Genomic DNA, 21,513 nt, shown 5'->3' on the forward strand with positions numbered 1-21,513 from the left:
TAGACTTGAAATGCAAAAATCTTCTCGAAGTTTTTTTTTTTTTAAATGAAAGGGAGATTGTAAATGGGACTAAATGGGATGAAGATTGTTGAAATTATCAAGCTCAGCACCATCTTCCTTGTCCTGAGTGAAGCTTTTGATACAATTTATTTCTACAATGTCATACTTATTGACAGATAAGCTACCATTGGACTGGTTTAAATCTGACCCTCATTCAACTTTTAATCATATACATCCAAACCATTCTCTCTTTCCTGTGGTGTACCCCAGGGTTCAGTACTGGGACCTCTCTTGTTTATTGTATACCGTCTCCCTGTCCACCAAACCTACCCACTCCCTCTCACCCCCCTCTCTGATGGCCTACAGGAAATCAGATCCTGGTTCTCTCACAATGTTCTCAAAGTTAACGGTGATAAAACGGAGTTCCTGTTCATTGACAATAAATCCACTCTGTCCAAGATAAATAACTTTTCTATTTCTGTTGACAACTCTTCTGTTTCTCCCTCTCCCCAGGTTAAAACCCTGGGTGTCATCCTGTCATTCCAGTCCTGCATTACCAATGTCATTCATTCAGCTTACTTCCATGTATGTAATATCTCATGTCTGCACCCGTCTGTCACACCCAACTCAACTGCTATTTTGGTCCACCCCCTGGATACGTCCTATCTTGATTGTTGTAATTCTCTTCTGTTAAGCTTAACTGACAAGTCCCTTCAAAAACGTCAACTAGTTCAGAACTCTGCTGCCCAGATTATTACCAGAATCCTCCCCTCAGTCATGTCACTCCTGTCCTGCGGAAACCTCACTGGCTCCCTAATAAAATCCATTTTCCATTCCAATTTTACTACTCGCCTATAAAGCCATGAACAACCTCACCCCTCTGTATCTCACTGAGCTCCTGCACATTAACATATCCAGTCGTACGTTCAGGTCTTTCTCCATCCTACTCACCCTCCCACCTGCCCACTTGTCCAGCATGGGGTTGAGAGCTTTCAGTTACTCAGGCCCCCATCTTTGGACCTCTCTACCACAGGATATAAAACATTCTGACACTGTCAACTCCTATAAACCACTTTATAACACATCTGTTTAGAAAGGGCATATTACATTTAATTCTGGGACTGGAATTACCTTAATTTTGCACTTATTTGCTTTTATACTATTTTTGCTTTTCTTTCTTGATATTTTATTGTGGTTTGTCTATATTTTGTCTTATGTACGATGGCCGAGTGCCATGAAAGATGCCTATAAATAAAATGTATTATTATTATTATTATTAATAATAATAATAATAATAATAATAATAATAATAATAATAATAATAATAATAATAATAATAATAATAATAATAATAATAATAATAATAATAATAATAATAATGAATATTCTTAGTCTTCTGCATCATCATCAAAATCAAAGATGAGCTTTTTTAGAAATTGTCACAAAAATTCACTCACAGTCTTCTCCAGAGTAGCCGACCACGACTCCAGGGTCAGGGCCATTTCCATAGTGATTGAAAGCCTGAACTTTAATCTCATAGGGCACGTAGGTTTGAGTCCCAGAGAGGACAAATTGAGAAGCGTTGGCCACGTTCTGCGAGGACCAGTCCTCATCCACGTCCTTTTGCTTCCAATATACTTTATACTGCAGGCCCTGACCGTTAGACTGGAATCCCGTCAGCGGCTGCACAAAGAGAGCAAGTTCAATTAGATATGACTTAAAACACCAGTTTCCATCATTTATCAAAGATATAAGAAAATATAGAGCCTTCTTACCGTCCAGGAGATAACTATATTGTCAGGCTGTGTTCCTGCTCCGTGAACATTTGATGGGTTTTCATCTGGAGCTGGAGATACATAAAAGATATAAAAATAATGGCTTGGATTGTATAATTGATGACTTTAACAATAGACCGCTTGTTTTCTGGTCTGTGATCATGGTTACTACCTGCGGGGCTGGTCCTGTATTCGTGTGAGGGCGCACTGGGGTTGCTGTAGCCGACGTCATTCTGAGCCAGAACTCTGAAGGAGTAGTAGACGTGAGGAGAGAGCTGCAGCCGGGCTGTGGTGCTGGTACCATCAGCTTCTGTCAGGTTGACCCAAACTCCCGGCTGGTGGAGAAGATCCTCGTACTGGATCAAAAAGTCTGGATGGCAGAGGATTCAGAGTTAAAGAATATGTTGAATAATAATCACATGCAAGAAAGAAGAAAATATTCTTTTTATTGGTCAAGATTACCGTTCAAATCAACTTTATGAACATGTATTAACTTTAATCTGGTTACGGGATTTAAAGTCATTTTGAAGAAATGTGATTCTTTTTCCCAAAAATTGCAAAAATTATGCAGATAAAATACAACAAGGAACATATCTGTATCACCTCTAGTATTTGGTATTTTGAAGGTAATGTGAGGTCAGATTTGACTTATAATTAATGAAACTGAATATCAATTGCTAGTGTGACATAAATATAGATATAAAAAATTGCAATTTAGGGACAAAATTTAAATAAAAAAATCATTGAATAAGGTAAATAAGATTTATGATGGGTTCCCATTTCTGAGAAAAAAAAGCATATAAAAACCACACAGTACAAAATCACCTTTGGCAATTTCACTCTGAATTAATTATTCTTAAATTGCGTGATCTATTCAGTTCAGTTCAGTTCATATTTATTTTGAGTGGTACAACATTTTTACAACATAAGTGACCTGCGTGCAACAGAAAATTAAGCAAATATCTTTTACAGTAGACATGCAGGTTCAGTATTCAAATTAATTAATTAACACTCGAAAGGGAGTGGGAAGAAGAAAACTTATTTAATCCCACCCCTGTTTCTCATCAATAACTTGACAGATTTTTAAGACTTCCTCTTGTCTTAACATTTAAACCAGAACAATGAACAAAAGACCTATATCAAATTATAATAAAATTATTCTACAGTATTTGCATTTCATAACCACAAAGTGTGTAAAATTAGGAACAATGTATACTGTCACCACGGGTGATAGTTAACTTACTATGACATATAAATGTATCTAAATTACTGTGTTAGGCGTAAAACATAGAGACACGCTCATGCTTAATTAAACTGTAGCTCCGATTGAGACAATAGTTACTCATATCAGGTTATCAACACTTGTAAATAGATTGATAAGTGATTTTAGAGGAAATTCTAGGTTGCAGGTAGTCTGACAGCCATGCTTTTCCTTGTCAATACAAAACTTTGATATCCAGGCAGCAGTACCAACAGATGAAGAGGAAGGTCTCAGGATGGCGTGCAGCTTTGCAGCAGGAACACATCATTAAATCGTGAATCCTGGACACTCCTGTGAGAGTCCTGCCCATCCCAAGGCCTCCCCTTCTCCACTGAAAGGGAGGCCTTGGGTGACAGGGAGTGGTACCAGACCCACGTCACGGGAGAGGATTTATGCAAAGTGAAACGGTATAGCAGCCAAGGACAATGAGGTGTATTGCAGTTCAGATGAACTAGTGTCTAAACTATCAGTGTCAATACAAATTTGCATCCATGTTTTTAAAGTACTGATACTATAAAAACATGGATGCAAATTTGTATTGACATCCCACTACATGTATATTTATACTTTGATAGCCCAAACTGTTTGTTTATTTTTCTTTAGTTTTTGTGCTCTAACAATCTTAACTTTTTTTCCTGCACTTCCTTATAAACATTGTGTAGTATTAATTGTATGATAATAGGGTAGGCATCACAAGCTCATGCTTCAGCCTACACCTTTTTTGGTCACATCTATTTGAGCCATCGCTGTAGTGCCTCTCTGGTTTTGCTGTTTTCCCCAAGTGTGCTGTATGATGATGGTTGCACCGATGTTATAACATTGTTTTTTGGATGACCAAAATAAACAAACAAAACAAAACAAACTAAGCAGCAACATATCATACTCTTTATGGGACTGTTGTTTTCATCTCCGGGGGTCCAGGTGAGCTGGACGCTCCTCTCCGTCTGGTCAGTCAGTTCCAGGTCAGTTGGAGGGTCGGGTTTCTCTGCAGAGAGCATAAGAATAAACCTGGTTATTGCTACTGTATCTGGATAATGTTATCTGAATCGTTCTGAAAGGTATAATAGAACACTTTTAAACAAAAATTAAAGTAAACATGTGGAAGAAGAGCATGCAGCATGTACTTGCTGATTTTTTAAAATGGTATTTACTTCAATGTGTAATAATACTGAAACAAACAGACCCTATGACTTATGAGGATAAAAACATTGCTCCTGAATATTTACTTAATAAATACATTTCTAACCAACCAAAGAATCAGGTTTCAGGAAGCTGCATTCTTACAGTCTGTGACTATTTTAGGAGCCACTCAGTTTTTGTTTCTGGTTGATTAGACATCAGGAGGGTGAAGTGGAGCAAAAACACCACATGATGAAGGAGATGTCAATCAAAGCAGCTAGTACACGCCCACACAGCGTCATGGGTGAGACGACAACATCTGTGTGTGTGTGTGTGTGTGTGTGTGTGTGTGTGTGTGTGTGTGTGTGTGTGTGTGTGCAAACTTTTTAAATAGCAGCATGGAAAGCTAAACCAAATAACTTTAAAACAAGGGTCAGTCAAACAAAATATAAGTTAATACAAAATTGAGGTCGTTTTTTTGACCAACAGAACCACTGAATAATAAAAAAAAAAGAGTGAAAGCTAAACTGTGGTTTGTTTACCGTAGACAATTGCAGGAGTAGGAGTTGCCTCTGACAGCGAGAAGGAAGATTAAAGTTCAAGAAAAGGATCAGATGTTAGAGACATTTTAGAAAGAGCAGAAAAAGATGAAAAATCACCACAACAGAGATTCTGGACGTATATCTAAAGAAGCATTAAAAATGACAACGGATAGTTTTTATTTAATCTGAGAAATGGACAACTGGAACTGGACAGAAGATGAATACAAGTTTTTGGAAAAAAGGAGTGAAAAGTTTATTTTTCTTGGAAAAAAGATTAAAAAAAATCCAGATGGAGGTGGAAGTGCAGAGCATTTTTAAAGAGCTACGGCCTGAACGCACCAACAACAGTCAGCATGGCGCTGGCTGAGTCCTGATCCAGAGTGGTGTTCATGATGCACGTGTAAGCGCCCTCATCTTCCCCTCTCACGTCTTTAATGGTCAGACTGTCTGTGTCTACCACAAACCTGAAGGGATTACAAAGAAAAATTTAATCTTTTTTTTTTTCTTTTTTCTTGAATCACATCACGTTTTTCCACAGATGAAAAGATTTAATTCCTTAATCTGATTAAAAAGTGTATTATGGTCTCACCTCTCATCGTCTGGCAGTTCTCCTTTGTCTTTCAGCCAGGTCATGGTGGGAATGAGGGAAGGGTCGTGTTTTACTTTACACTCGAACAAAGCACTCATTCCTCTCTGCACCACCTTGTACTCCGGCTGCCTCAGGATACGAGTGGGCTCTGTGGAACAAAACCGGTTCACATTGCTGAATAATACAAAGACCTAAAAGCTAAAATGACCGATAAGAGTCAAATCAACAATATGGTTATTTGAGTGACTTGAGCTTATTGACCTTTGACCTCCAGGAAGACATGATTTTCCTTGATTCCCAGGTTGTTGGTGGCGATACAGGTGTACTTCCCACTATTTAGCGGCTGGGCCACGTTGATTTCCAGTGTACCATTCTCATAGATCACAAAAGGGTCACCATTCCTAATGCTGATCTGACTGTCTTTGAACCTATTAGGAAAAAATACAAAGGCAACTTCTGTATCAGTGATTTAGTTTTAAAAGAAAGGTGTACGCAACATAGAAACCTTTCACTTCTGACATATTAATCTATTAAATATAATAAAACTGAGACTAAAAAATGCTTCAAAGTCCCAGATGAGCTGATTTGTGGCTGGTAAAAACCAGCATGTAATAAGATTCACTCAACTAAGCAATTTGTGGAGAAATCATGGATAGCTGATGTTGCTCATCCCTGGTCTCTTGTTTGCTGCATAAAAGTCTGAGCTAAATCCATAAATGTGAGTGTAACATAAACATATATGAGGTGCTACAACCTGCTGCTGGAAGGTTTTTCATCAGCTCCTTTCAGTGTGTAAAGAAGTGAAATTGTGCTGGCTGTGTGATAGGAATAGTTTTGAGAATGCTTAGGGCATTAGCATTAGCAGCTGTTAAGAACTGCACTTCCTTTTGTTGAACACTGGGGGGCATAATCCATATTTTTTAAGGATTCCCAGAAGGCAAGTGGAAAAGAGGCTTTGCTGTCTTGCTTATTTGTCATTGCTGATTTGCCACAAGCACGAGGGAAGAAGGAGAAAGAAAAGACAATCGACTGACGTAAAATAAAAATGTTGACAAAGAAATAAACTGGCTGCTAAGCGGTCCAACTTGTTTTAAAAAGAGTTCTGAATGGTTAAAACACTGACTTTCCCTCTTTCAGAAATACCTTCTCTCCTACTAACATGTACTGATTTTGACAAAATATAGAAAACAAAATGTAGTGAATGCAAACAATGCCACAAACTGCAGTTTACAAAACATACCCAGATAATGTTATAAATAACAAAAAATTAGCAGTATAGTTATCCCTCGCTATAACGCGGTTCACCTTTCCAGGGTGCTTGCTCTTTTTCCAAAGTAAAATTCCAGACTTTTCCCAGACTTTTTTAAAACTGATATTTTTTTCCCAAGACCTTAACTTCACGTACTTGTATACTTGTGTGCCTACTGCCTACTTCATTGGTTGAGATTGTACCAATTGTGTTTATTAGAAATGTTTGTTAGAATTTTTTATAGGCTAGTATTCAATGAACGAATGCATTATTCACAGTAAATTATGTTTTGACTGATGAAAACTATTTTTATAGTTTATAGTTTATATATAAACTATAAGTTGTATAGCCTACCTTTCTATTTCTCATTTCACAATGCCTCTGAGCATACTGTAAAATTCTACCATACATTTTTTCCCCATACTTTATTAAGACTTTCACACAAAATTCAAGACTTTTCTAGGTCTGGAAAACAGTGTTTCAAAATTCCATATTTATTAAGACTTTCAAGACTTGCGCAAGCACCCTGCTTTCACGGTCTCGCTGCTTCACGGATTTGCATTGTGCATTGTGTTCTGCATTCTGATTGGAAAAAAGTCTCCCCGCTTCTCCACTTCCTGTGTGTCAATAACATTTTATATGTACTGTATGTACATGTACGTAAAACAGATTGTCAAATTTAAGTTTGCAAATTGCCAAAGCCCATAATGTCGACAAAACGTTCTGCACCAATTCTCCCGTTCAAATCCAATTACTCGGGTTGCGGTGGGGCGGTCCTGATCTGCGCAATTTGAAGCGTTGTATCACAATTGTAAAAAAAAATAAAGGTTACTACTTCACAGATTTCACCTATCACGGGTTCTTTTTGGAACATAATCCCCGCGAAAAAAAAGGGATTACTGTTTACCTTTATAATGTACCCCATAATACACTGGGCCACTTGAACGAAGACCATTCATGCTGCAAGCTGAACAATGGCAACCTAGGTACTAACAACGACTAACATACTTGTATCTAGAAACAACTGCATACTGCATTGTATGTGCAGTTTGCGGTTCTGAATATTGTTCATAATTGTTTTAAAACAAAAGAGCATAAGCAGCTACAACACAACTGACAACGTGACAACACTGCATTGCCACGGGGTGTTACAAGCTACCCCACCACAAACAGCTCTTCAGTTTGCTCAAACCTCTCAATCACATGCCCTTACATCATACTCAGGCTCCCTCGTGTTTAAATATTCATCAGGTGCAACGTTGCCTTTGTTTCTGATTTTATACTTGTGAATGAACAATTTAAAGGGGATCTATTATGAAAAACACGTTTTTTCTTGCTTTAACATATATAAAGTGGTCTCCCCTCAGCCTGCCAACTCGGAGAAGGAGGAAAGCAGCCAAATTCTGCAGTGTCTGTACAGCCGCCCGGATGAGCCGTCCAGTGTGATGTGGCTTCTACGAGCCGTTCAGATTCTGCTCCCGTCGTTACGTAACGACGGGCGCGATTTACATCGGTTGGCCTCCGATGCGTGAAACCACGCCCACAACTAACTCCGCCGGCCGGAGCTTCCGCCACTTTTTTGTAGCGGTGTATCGCGTCATTCAGGCAGCCAATCAGCACAGAGCCTCATTATCATAGCCCCGCCCACTCAGAATCCTGCATAGATAATGAGGTTAGAGAATGGGATGATAAAGACATGGCTCAGAGGCTGAATTTCTAATTTATTTAGCAAAAGCAATCAAAAGCTTGTTTTTAAGACATTAAAGGCCTTTTTAAAATAGGTATTAGATGCCATAATAGGTCCCCTTTAAAGTTTTTCTGCCTAATCTTAGCAAAAACATACCCAACTATATGATCGGCCAAGCTGTGTGAAAAACCTAGTGGTGAGACGATCTTACCAAGTGATGACTGGTATTGGGGATCCAAAGGAAGCACAGTGAAGTAAAGCAGGATTGTTGCTGATCACCTGGTACACTCGGTTGGGGGGAGTGAGCACTCTTGGTGGCTCAGCTGTTGGGAACAAAAACCCACATTTCAGTCGTCAGCTGCTGTATCTCCATTACACACGGGATCATAGGTTGAACAGGGTTCACTGACGCTGATTTGGTAGCTGGTTTTCAAACTACAGGCTGTGCGAGGGACTCACCCAGGACGTTGACAAAAGCATTAGCCATCAAGTAGCCAAACTCGTTGGATGCATTGCACTGGTAGACAGCACTGGAGCCCGACTGAACGCTGCTGATAATAACAGTGTCTTCGTCCACCTTGCGGCTGTGGTCCTCAGGAGCATCTAGAACAGGAACAGAGACAGACAACATCTTCTTTTATCTTCCTCTGGTGGATCTTCACTTCAACTGTCATTTAATAGCCTAAAGAAATGTCATTATCCACATGCTAGATTTAGAATAGTGATGGAAAGATCAGTCCAGTCCTCCCTGGACTTATCTTTCCATGCAGGTTATACATGTCCAGTACACTTTTTTGACAATATGGCCTCATTTCACTTACTCTCTATGGGAACTCCATTAACAAACCACCTAATAGTCGGTTTGGGCGTTCCATTTACACGGCACGTTAATATCCCGGTTTCATTCGGAGCGAGGATCAGGTTCCTCGGAGCGCTGACCCAGAAAGGAGCCGCTGGGGATAATCAACATGAAGAAACAGGAAGAGATTCTTGTGAGAACATGAAAAAAATCCCCTTAAAGTTTTGAAGAAACTGTAATTACTGTAAGATGTTCTGATTCCGATATTAGCCTTGGAAATACTCACCGATTCCACCAATTGCTCTAAAAGTCAATTGCAGAACACTGTCTTTCAGTCGACAGATGGTGAGGCAGTGGGACGTGAATGGTTGGATTGAACTAGCTGCCGGACAATGCTCATTATAACTTATTTGATTACCGGAGGTGGCATAATTATTGTCAACTGTGTAACAAGCAACGTTTCTAAGTATGTTGGGAGCCATCGGGCAAAATAGGGACAAGGAGTTTATTGGGGGTTTAAAGGGGAGGGCACAGAGACTGCAACAGCTAACTCTGGAGTTTACATTTCAGGAATGAAAGAAATACCCCAAAGAAACCCGGAAAGAAACCCGGAAGGTAACACTAGGTTCAGTGTTACCAAAGGTATTGTTTCTGAACAAAAAAGAAGTCCATGTGATCAGCCTTACATTATGTCCAGACTGGTTTCAGTCTGGTACTCCGTATTGGCCGATACTCAAAGCCCACGAAATAGTATCGTAAAGAAATGTAATTTGCTCATTCTTTTTAGCTTTTTTTAAAATTCTTGACATGTTTCAGCAATTCCTTTCGCTTTCATCAGTTAGCTCTGAAAATTACCTAAAAATATCTTGTCTGACAAAAATAATTATTAAATTGTATTTATTTTATTTATTTATTGGTTTATTTGACAGGGACAATGCACATCAATAAAAACATTGCTGTAAATGTGCCAGAGTTAGCCAAGAGGCTATTTTTCATCTGTAGTCCCTGGACAGATGTTAGAATACAAAAAAGTACAGAAAAGATACAGAAAGTACAGAAAAGTACAAAAGTACAGAAATAAAGAAAGGTGCAAATTAAGTTTTAGTGCTGACAGAGCTGAGTATTAATCAACCATTTCTTTAAATGAGCTCTAAATAAACTGTATGTGTCCAGTTCTCTGATAGTTGCAGGGATGGAGTTCCATTCTTGTGCAGCTTTAACAGAGAATGCAGACTGACTGAAAGCACTTTTTCTGAGTGGAATAATACAATCCCCTCTTGCTGCACCTCTTGTGAACCGATCAGCAGTTGTTCTAATATTGACAAAGTGTCTGAGTGGAGGAGAAGTCAGGCCGTATATAATCTTGTGCATAAGACAAACATCTACATATTTAATCATATTTTCCCAACTCAACAAGTTATATTTTTTTAGTATTGGGCAATGATGAAAATGTACTGATTTCTTATCAAGGATTTTGAGTGTTCGTTTATACAAAGACTGTAATGGTTTTAGAGTAGTGGTGCTAGCCTGCGACCAGGTTGTTAAGCAGTAAGTGATATGGGAAATGACCATAGAATGCATAAACATCTTAGCTGCCTCTGTTGACATGTTATCTCGAATGAACCTGAAATTTGAAAGATTGAACTTGACCCGGTTACAGACCTTTTTCACCTGAGCCTTGAAAGAAAGTTTGGAATCAATCATTGTATGTATTAAATTAAATTGTAAAGCCATGGGAAAAATATTTTCTGTTATGACGATCAGCCAGTCTTGTGACTGTAGACTGTTACAAGTTGAAATCAGCAGGGCAAATCAGTAATCAATGTCTTTATTCAAAGTGATATCTGGAGCATACTATCGTTGTAAAAAAGAAAAAAAAAGCTTGTCACAATCTTTGGTAACATTTGTAAATCTTGAGTATTCAATAACAACGTGCATACCTTTGACAGTGACCTTGATGTCATGGTACACGGAGCCTAGCTTGTTGGCGGCTGTGCAGCGGTAGCTTCCAGTGTCCGCTTCATTCACATCAGAAATCCTCAGTGTTTTCTTGAAGTTTTGTAAGGACATCCTGCCGCTTGGAAGCTCTCCCCCTTCCTTCTGCCAGGAGATATCTGGAGTGGGCCTGCGTCACGAAAATCACAGCAACACGTTTCATGACAGCTTGTTGAGCTTCTGACAGAGTAATATCAGACTGAAGAAATACACATAAACCCTTGAGATGAGACAGTTCGGGTATCTGAAGCAAATGCCAGCTTACAATCCTTCAGCGATGCACTCAAGCTCCAAAGTCTCCCCTCTCAGAACCATCTTGGTACTGGTTGCGCCGAGAGGCAACATGAAACCAGGGTGACGCTCCCCGTCTGGGCTGCCTGAATGCAGGAGGATGCATGAGAGAGTCAAGGCCAAACCACACGAGTAGATTCATCGTAACACACAGTTTACAAAAGACCAGTTCAAGATGTAAAAACCTTGACGTCAAGGTCACATTGAACATAAAGGATGATGGAGAGCCAAAATGTGTATCTAAGGTTGATGAAGAGTGATTTGCCAGTGTGGGTAGACAGGATTGTGAAGGGGAGTGTCTTGACCTGGGGACACTGTCAATAAAAGACTACTGTTGTTTTCCTGCCTCGTCACTTTGTAGGTCACTAAAGAAAATCTCTGAGATAGATAGATGTGTGTCCTGTTTAATTTCTGGTGCCTCAGTCTGGTTGGACATGAACCCCCTCAGCGGGGGTCCGAGTCGCTGCAGAACGGAGGTGTTTTTATCATCTTATATCTCAACTGAGTGCAGCTACAGAGGGAACTCATTTCAGTGGCTTGTATCCACAGTCTCAGTCTTTCATTCAGTACCTGCTGTTTTCTCAACACAGGTAAGGGGAGGAACACCGACCGACTAGTACGGAGAGTCATGCCTTTTGGCTGTAGCTCAGGTGCAGCATCATCATCACGGTGGATGCTGCACCAGTCTTCCCATCAATCTACCACTCCATCTTCCCCCCACTCATAAGCAAGACCCGGAAAGACTTGAATCCTCCACTTGAACAATAGTTATAAGAAGTATGAGAAGGTTCCTTTGGCCATAAAAAAGAAGAATGAAAGCATTTGGGTTCACTCAGTATCTTGCTTAACAGATCAGAATTACACAATACCTGCTTTAGCTGCATGTCCTAAAAAATAATATATATTTTATTCAGCTGATAGCTTGGCAGCACAGTGGCTAACTGGTACGCTATGTTGCTTCACACCAAGAAGTGTCCTGCTTTGACTCCCAACAAGAGTCTTTGCGCTCGTGCAGGTTTTCCGCGGGTACCTCATCTCCATCCCAGAGTGCATGTGGTCTACGGAGGTCTTACTGTAGCTAGTTTTACTTTGAGACCAGTTGCAGCTGATAATTAATGGTGCACATATTTTGAGGCATGAGCAGTTATTGTAGGCCAGAAAGAATCATTATTAGTTTTTGCCAGCTTAGAAACTGTGTATTTAGGCCTAAACTGCACTGCAGTTATCCACCCAAACAGCAAAACTGCCTTTCAGGTTTTTACAGCAGACAGCCACATTTGCTGGATATAATTGGAAGCAGCTTATTTAGGAGACGCTTTCATCCAAAGCGACTTTAAAAAAAAGAAAAGAACACAAGCCAAAAAAGTAGAACAATATTATGTAGATTAAGTAGAACAGGCATGGCAGTATGCCAAAAAGAAAGAAAAAAGGGCAATTATAAAGTGTGTGTGGAAACATGCATTTTCCTATTTTCTTGACCCATATCTGGATATTTGTGTTTTAATGTTAATTTCAGACTTCAGCATTGTACAGCAAAATTAAGGTGCTCATGAATATAAAAGTAAAGTGCACATATCCTAAAAAAAACAAAATAAAAAAAAAAAAAAGCATCACACGCTGTACAATTGCGAAACATACTGGAGTGGTCCTTTAGGTGGTGTACATGTGAATCCGTCTTGTAAACATGTACACGTGAGTCTGTATTGTGATACAACAGTGCACTAGATCAATTTAGCAGCATTCACCACGGTGATGACTGATAGAAACTGTTAATCTGTTTGTTTTGGTCTTTATGGATCCGACACGTCTACCAGACGGCACATGTTTGAACCGTTTGTGTCAAAGGTGCGATCGGTTCTGAAGAATCCTCTTGATTTAATCGTTATTTCCCCACAAGATCATACTATCATACCAGATTATCAGTTTTATCGTACACTCGCTGGTCGACTTGTTGGTTCTGTTAGTATGGGCTTGAATTTTGTAATAACTGCAGTTTTGACGCTATTGTTTCTCTGCTTGATGATAGAACAAAAGACAGAACTGATGCTGTAACTCAGTTTTGACCCAGTGTGGAGTTTATGCACTTTGCCTTCGTAGGGTTGTATATCATCTACATCAGTTGACATGTCCTATCCTTGTACCTCAAATATGTGATGAAAAGGAAGGACCTGGGAAGTGTGTGTTAATATGATCACAAAGTAGGGGATGGAGGCCGAGTTAAAGGAGTAAAATCAGGGCAGGGTTCACAGTGGCAGTGACGGGGTTGAACGGGAGTAAACCAGCAGCACTCACCCCTATAGAAATCAGTGATATTGTACAAAGCAGCCACAGTCTCATTCATTGTTTCCACTGTAATACAACAGAAAATCATAAGCATGCAAAACTGGATATAATTATGATTTACAAAGGCCTTTTCTGTTTGCATTAATCAGTGTGTTTGCTTTCACAAAATACTGTGTTGTTTTCAACATTTCGACACACAATGAGTGTATACTGTATATTTAGCACGAATGTGAACGACCAATGTAAAACCAAACATAGTTTAAAGCCCTTTAAAAGCTCGGGAAATGTAGGACACACGAATTACTACAAATCGTGTACTTCTATGTCAATTTTATATGAGCAAGTTGATCACACAGGTAAACGTGACTTATCAAATGGATATACATGTATATATGCGGAGCAATGATTGCACAAGACAGCAACACTAAAGCTGCTCTATACAACCTGACGCCGAGCATAAACTAGGGTCTTGACTTACTGTCCAGCACTGTGACTGAAATGGGTTGTTTCTGCTGGATGGTCTGTGTGTAGTGGAAGCGAGCGTAGCAGATGTAATCATTCCTGGTATCGTCCGGGAGAACGTTGGAGAAGTACAGATCTCCATTCAGGGCCTGGGACACACGTTTATCCAGAGGCAGCCTCTGAAAGTCTGAAGAGAGAATTATATTGACATTGGTTTTCTTTGCGGCACAACTTTCAGCAATTTACCTTGGTAAAAAGAAATAACCATCGCATTTTTTTTTTGGTATCTGATGCCTTTGTATTTTAAATGTTTGCAGTACTATCTACATTTACTTACTATTATCCATCCAGATGATGACAGGTGGGGGCAGCCCAGCAGGGGGTTGGCACTGCAACACAAGGGGTACCCCCTTCTGCACCACTACAGCCTCATTTCTCTCCTTTGACCACAAGGGGGACCCTGTGAGTCACAACCACCAAACATTTGGATTTACAGATCTGCAAAGTTGATATTTGTTCTACTTCACATGAAGCATTTCATTTCACAGTTGGTGTTTTGAAAAATAAATAAATAAATGATTAAATAGATTATTTTGAGATGTCTTACTGGACTGTCTGATGACGATGTTATTGGATATAGCCGTCCCGTGGTCATTGTGAGCTGTGCACTGGTACGTTCCTTCGTACACCTCTGCCTTTTCCCCACTGATGTCGATGACCAAAGTTCCTGAGCCAGGCTTCATTAGGACTTTGGAGTCTTTCTCTACATCGAAATGGGTCCCATTTCTCGTCCAGGAAAAGCTGCAGTGAACAACAGCAATGCAAGCGAGAAGGAGACCAGTGAATCAGTCAATGATCCCTGTGATTGAAACCCATTTGACCAGGCTGCAGGCACGTCCAAGCAGCCCTGGAAAACAGAGCTGTAATTGGACGCTGAGGAATCGTAACAGTGGCTGTAAATCATTCATTAAGTGTTTGGAGAAGGAGTCCCACCTGGGCTGAGGCTTCCCCTTGGCCTCACAGTGGAGGACGATGTTCTCCCGTGGATCAAAGATGTAATCCTTTGGGGACTGTTGCGTTATGGTTGGGGGTTGAGGCACTAAAAAAGCGACAACAGAAGTGCAATTGACACACAACTGAGTACAACTGAGTAATAATACACCGGATAATACCTGAGTTCTGCAAGCAAAGTATAATTATGCAAGCAACATGCAACAAGCATCCAACTTCAGCAGGACTTGGCAATCAAGATTTGTAGAAGTGAAACACACTGCAAACAAATACACGATAGCTACCTCAACACCGAGATAAAGAGTGAGCATTCCCTGAACTAAAATCAACCAGCACTTCAAACCAAGCAAAGCAATTTAGTATTAAATAACCACATGCACATCAAACAAAAACAAAGACAATTTTATACATCTCAAGAGCAAAAACTCCACACCAGAATTTTATGGCACAGGTTAGGCCAACTTACATCCTTCCAGCACTTTAGCTTTTTTTTGTCCACCGTGACAAGCCGTACCACAGTAGCAGAATATTGAGAGGAGATGTTAGTATTTTGAGGGACAGTTCAGGTGAAACAAGTGCACCTTCAGCCTCCTTACTCTCTAGGAGTTGCATGTGCTTTGTGAAGGTGGTGCAAAGAATGCAGAAAAAGTCGCTGAAGATGCTGAAACTTCACACAAGATCTTTGATATTAAGATTAACAGTTTAGTCAAAATGTAGAAATATTTTACAAATGGAAACCTAAGAGGAAAACATACCATGCTGCAATACGCATAGAGAAAATAAGAGAGGACCTTCTCTGAAAGGTTTGTGGAGGCAAACTCTCCACATATTATCCCACAGTAAGTAAACATTGGATGATATTTATATTCCTTTGCCACAGAGTGTGACATATTTCCTCAATTTAGAGAAGTGAAATGCCAGGTCCCATATAAATAGTGCATGTAAACGCTACAACAATGAGGATGATACTCACGATCGAGAGGCACTTCAAGCGCTGAAGTCATGTGACTCAGGAATACCAATACTACAGCTCCGAGGCCTAGAAGCCACTTCCTGCTCCCGTCCATGTTCGGGTGTGTAGAGTGACAATGACGATCCTTTCCCCAGGTTCAACAGCACAGAGTGAAGAAGATGAATCCACTCTAGAGAAAACATGAAAAATATATTTTTACTACTTTGTTTTTTTTTCCATTTTAATTCATCACTGTCAAGTCGGAGGATCACCATGGGAGTAGCCATGGTATTTTGTTGTATTTGAGATCAACAAGGACAGGACTTTTTGCAAAGTAAGTTAAATCATGAAGCCGGAAAAGCTGTTTTATTAACTTTCAAAGTTTGTCTTTCCCTTAACTTTAAAAGTAGCTTAAAAAATGAATGTGATGTAATGTAAGTTAGCATCCCAGATTAACGTGAGTTAAGCTGTCAAATTTGTTCATTCCAGCCATTTGCACATTTTTGGATTAACTGGGATTGAGCAGAGTCAGGTGGTGCCAACGTGGCATCTCCTAGAGTCCCAAAAAATGGGTTTCAAAAGTGCACTGCAGAAAACCTGCGGGTGACACCTCAAAGAGTTTAACCAGCTCTTTTTATACAGTTCATGAAAAAGCAGGAATGGTACTTGCGCTGTTACAGTTATCTCTGCCGTTCTAATAAACTGTTTATTTACATGAAAGCAAACCAAAACATATCTCCAGAGGCTGAATTTAAATTGCAGATTCCTTAAAAGCTTAAAAAAATAAATGTACACATAATTGCACATTTAAACCTTTTATGATGATTTTTAATAGAGGGGCCTCTGTGAAACGATGTCACAGAGTTGCTATGTGTCTTAGTGGCAGAAATCAAAGTCAAACCCTTAGACAGGAACAGCAAGGCACTTAATGGAAAAAAACAGATGGATGGAAATCCATCAATATTCTGAGGGGAAAACACCAAGAGCAGATGAGGACTGTGGATTGAGGCCATTAAAAGAACCGACCTGGGTCCCATGAGCCCAAAAACATTTTAGGACTTAAAAACAGATTACTTATTATTATTAGAAATAATAAAACTGTACATCTATTCTAGATTACAGTCTCGTGACTGTGGGTCCTCAGGAATGCATACCTATAAATGATAGAATAATATAATATATATATACAGTATATATATATATATATATACAGTTATATATAACACTTTATATATATAACAGTTTATTCCGTATTTCACAATCGTCCCATGCACGTCTGTCATACACGCACACACTAGTTAAGCCTAATTATGCCTAAATAATGGTTCCGCGTTAAATCGACGCAGCGTTTTATTTTCACTCGCTTTATTTTATACTATTTATATACTATTTATACTTTTACTGTGACCACCAAATAATGTCGTTTTCCTGTCCACCTCATCCTCAAAATTTCGATCTCAGTCTCCGTGAAATGTAGTGGCACGGTGGCTGGACACGTCTCATCATGCGTCTCATTCATTCTGACGCCAAACAGGCTGCAGGAAGCTGCTGCGCATGCTCAGCAGGCTCATCCATATTCAAATACTACTTTGCATTACGCTTTTAAGGTAAAAAGTGGGCGTGTAGAGGGAGGGATATGAGGCGGATTCAGCTGCGCAGCCTTCCAGCTGGACTGTGATTTATAAAGCGAACATTGCGTGCAAGTCCAACTTGATGTACAGATGTACAGTTCCAACTTTTTCACAGGGTCGTATTGAAGAGAAAATACAAGATAAAACTTCATATGACATAAAACTTTTTATCCACTTGTTTAAACTTTACGGTGCGTTTTCATTTTTTTATTTTTTTATTTTATGTGTTGATATGTTTAGTTTTATTTGGAACATATTGTGCAATGTGAGATGGCTGGATTTGCCCATTTATCTCAAGATTGCCCCTAAACTGGATCTCTTTCTTTGGCATTTCAGGGTCACCACTTGGAATCTGGCCAGTGACCGTGAAGAGGTCAGATCTGTTGGACTTGAAATTAAAGCAAAATCCCTTATATTTTTGAAGTCTCTGTTTATAATGAGGTGTCACTTTCCCCTCTTTGTGCAGGAAAAGTTGGAGCTGAACTTCTCCGATCCCAGTCAGATTGCGGTTGAGATGTCTGAGCTGGAAGATCGGATCCTGTTTCTGAAGCAGCACTCCACAAAAGAAGATATAGGACTGAATAAGGCTTCTGAGATCACCGGGGCTAAAATGTATGTCTCTAACAGCTGCTTTAACTGCAGTGCTGAACAGATTTATGTTAAAGTTGTAAAAAACCATAACAGAATAACAGCTTCAAAGAATATGAGCAAAAGGCAAACTTAAAGTAAAGCATAAAAGAAAACATGTAATTAGACATGTTATTTTACAACCACAGAAAGCAATTAATCATCATAAAATATACAGTTAACTTATATTTGTGTGAAGCAAGTAGAAAGAGCAGATGCTAACGCTGCAGGTGAAGGACATGGAGAGAAGAATTCAAAGAGAAAAGGAGAAAGCTGCTTCCTTCAAAATAAAGGTTCAGCTTCACCACACTTTAAAAACAAACGACCAGGTAAGAGAGAGAATGTGCTTCATGTAAGACTATGCTCGTTGGTTTTTCCTATAAGTTCAAATCTCAGGTGCTGCAGTACACAATATATATGAAAAGTATTTTTTTCATTTTTCAATAACATACAGGATAATAGGTTAGAGGCCCTGGCCAAGAAGGTGACGGATGTGCACTCCTGCTGTGTGGGCCGTGGGTTGGCCAAACTTAAGACCATGGATAAATTATCTGCTATTGAGGGCCATCTGGATTCGGTTCTCGAAGGACTTGAGAGTATCCCTGAAAAAGACTTTAAAAGGCTCCGCCTTATCGAAGAGAGTCGGGAGAAATCCAGGTTTGTGTTACTCATATTTAGACTATTTTCAAAACCACACACTACACCAGTAGAGCATACTGATTTTGTCAAAATGTAGTGCAAACAAATGTACAACCTGTGCCATTGAAAAAATACCAGGATGGTGTGATAATTAAGACAAAAAAAAAATCAGTATGCACAGTAACTGACATTTCACATATTGTATCCCACAATGCAATGGGCCACTATAGCAGAAGCTGGTCATCACAGTTACGTGGCCACTTTCCAAAATCTGAACCCAGCCATGAATACCAGCATAACTGCTTTAACACCTGAGTTCACAAACGGGTCTGTTTGGATTGTGTTTGCTTCCCTTTGTGTCACCTCCATCAGTTTTTTTTTCAATCAGGTTTACTCTCTTCCTTGCCAGATTGTCATCATTGTCTCCCACTGTGTGAGGTACCCACTCATCACTGTGTTTTGATTCATGTTTTTGGACACCCTGCTTCCGCAAAACTATTGTTTTAAAACATTAATTAGCTTCGTTCCTGCTTGTCTCACATACCTGTGCCTCTATTTAGCCCCTTTACTTTTGCATACCAACCTGTGAAGCTTTTTTTTGTCATTTTTCACACACAGATTATGAAACTGAAGTGAAAAATTATTTCTAAATGTTAATGGTTTGCTTATACTCCAGCTCCGACTGCACAAGGCGCTTTCAGAATTTTTAGATTTTTAAATTTTTTGGTGTATTGCATAAAAGATTTGGCTTCTTATCTTTACTCTTTCCTGTTTCAGACTGGAAATGGAAAAACTACAACTGGAAAAAGAGAAAAAGAGAGTAATGATGGAGAGGTGCAGAAAAAGATGTCTGGCAGAAGGCAAAAAAAGTGTATGTGACTCCAAAATTAAGGCTGTCCAAGATTATATATTTCCTTGTGAATCTGTATCAATATTTTGTCACAACTTAAAACAGCTTTTGCTGTAGCTTTTGCTAAATTTTTATTATGTACTACATCTACAGGTAACACTGCATTGATATTATGGAGCACTAGGTGAAATGTGTGATGTAATCTGCAGGGTATAACAGTTAAAAGCTGTGCAAGTGTGTGAACTTCAGAAACCTATTTCACAAGTTCAGAAAAATAACATGTTTTTTCTGATCAATTAAATTCCTTTTTGGTTTGTTTTTAGACTGGAAGAAAGCTCATTAACAGATGCATGCCTGTCAAGCACAAGACCCAGGCCAATGAGGAGCCTCACACCCCCGAAGATGAGGACCTGCATCACTGGCTTTTTTCAGAAGATGATGACTAAAAGTTCAGTTTGAGCATTTCCATGGTGTGCTGGGCACAGACATACAATAGTCGCTACATCAGCAAGGAAATAGAATAGATTTCATGCATGCTCTTGCATTTGACTGAGTTATTACCTTTCTTTGGTTTCACTGTTATCATAATTAAATTACAGCATCAGATTTTAAATCTAATTTTGAGTGGTGTGGTTTTATCACTCGTGAAATTCTCCACAGAATGACCAGGATGGTTAAACTCCTGGTCAAATTAAATATTTACAATGATAAAAAGTAGCTTTGAAAGTCAACTGAGAAGAGCAATGGGGAGTGTGGAAAAGAGGCGAAGAAGGTGGTAAAGGAGGTCAAGGCATGGTGGAGCTGGTGGAGAAGAGTGTCTAGAATCATCTGTGATAGAAGCGTAGCGGCCAGAGTGAGGGTGAAGTTTTATCCAGGTGCAGCCAGTGAAGCATGTATTGACTCCTACACATGTGCAGAGGGGCGTAACACCAAGACACGGAACAGAGCTGGAGCTAGAGGTGGCACAATGAGCACATCAGAGGAGCAGCCAGAGTTCTGTATCCTTGAGACTAAGTAAGATACTAGATAGTCAATGGCTGGATTCAGAACAAGTGTTTTGCAACGATTTGGAAATCTCAGATACCATATGAGAGCCTTTTATACACAGAAAACACGTGAGAGCGGCTGGAATGTCAGAGACGGGAGCGCGCAGCGGGGGCGCGCACAGAGCAGTTCCAGGAAAACAAGAAGGAAATGAATGAAATATTTAAAATACACAGTCAACAAAAAACATTAACAACCTTTCTTTAATAATGAATAGAACTAATATGAGAAGTGGACATTACAGATCTATGGAAGAGTTTTACGGCCATGCAAGAGAAAAAATATTTGAGAGGGGAAGATTTTTTTTTATTGTGCACTTCGAGAAAAAAGCCAAAATGTCGAGAATAGTGTTGAAAATACAATTTCTAGAAAAAAGTCGAAATGTCGAGATTAATGTTGAAATACAATTTCAAGAATAAATTTGAAATTTCGTGTATAAAGTCGAAATTTCGTAAATAAAGTCGGAATTTCAAGAATAAAGTTGAAATATATTTCAACTTTTTTCTCAAAATTGTACTTCAACATTATTCTCGACATTTCAACTTTTTTCTCAACATTTCCACTTTTTTCTCAACATTTCGACTTTTTTCTCAACATTTCGGCTTTTTTCTCGAAATTGTACTTCAACATTATTCCCAACATTTCGATTTTTTTCTTGACATTTCGACTTTTTTCTCGAAGTGCATAATGAAAAAAAAATCTTCTTC

At 39.3% G+C, this 21,513-nt stretch overlaps 1 protein-coding gene across 14 annotated transcripts in view; it reads right to left on the reverse strand.

Annotated features, from left to right (window-relative positions):
- nrcama (neuronal cell adhesion molecule a) overlaps positions 1–21,513 on the reverse strand; it is an 88,723-nt gene that overhangs the window by 16,108 nt on the left and 51,102 nt on the right. For 4 of the 14 annotated variants that reach the window (XM_061715011.1, XM_061715007.1, XM_061715001.1 and 1 more), the window contains exons 3-22: positions 16,037–16,205; positions 15,530–15,547; positions 15,046–15,151; positions 14,660–14,853; positions 14,390–14,512; positions 14,069–14,239; positions 13,600–13,656; positions 11,282–11,393; positions 10,962–11,146; positions 9,044–9,175; positions 8,682–8,825; positions 8,434–8,545; positions 5,548–5,714; positions 5,287–5,434; positions 5,037–5,161; positions 4,698–4,727; positions 3,920–4,021; positions 1,948–2,145; positions 1,776–1,846; positions 1,458–1,683 (exon numbers count right to left, since the gene is read on the reverse strand). In XM_061715011.1, the coding sequence (XP_061570995.1) occupies positions 1,458–1,683; positions 1,776–1,846; positions 1,948–2,145; positions 3,920–4,021; positions 4,698–4,727; positions 5,037–5,161; positions 5,287–5,434; positions 5,548–5,714; positions 8,434–8,545; positions 8,682–8,825; positions 9,044–9,175; positions 10,962–11,146; positions 11,282–11,393; positions 13,600–13,656; positions 14,069–14,239; positions 14,390–14,512; positions 14,660–14,853; positions 15,046–15,151; positions 15,530–15,547; positions 16,037–16,130 (2,515 nt within the window). In that variant the 5' untranslated portion in view covers positions 16,131–16,205. The remainder of the gene's footprint in view (positions 1–1,457; positions 1,684–1,775; positions 1,847–1,947; positions 2,146–3,919; positions 4,022–4,697; positions 4,728–5,036; positions 5,162–5,286; positions 5,435–5,547; positions 5,715–8,433; positions 8,546–8,681; positions 8,826–9,043; positions 9,176–10,961; positions 11,147–11,281; positions 11,394–13,599; positions 13,657–14,068; positions 14,240–14,389; positions 14,513–14,659; positions 14,854–15,045; positions 15,152–15,529; positions 15,548–16,036; positions 16,206–21,513) is intronic. The other 10 variants (XM_061715014.1, XM_061715010.1, XM_061715005.1 and 7 more) reach the window with 5 other exon arrangements.

Source organism: Cololabis saira, chromosome 23 (assembly GCF_033807715.1).
Source record: "Cololabis saira isolate AMF1-May2022 chromosome 23, fColSai1.1, whole genome shotgun sequence".
Taxonomy (NCBI): Eukaryota; Metazoa; Chordata; class Actinopteri; order Beloniformes; family Belonidae; genus Cololabis; species Cololabis saira.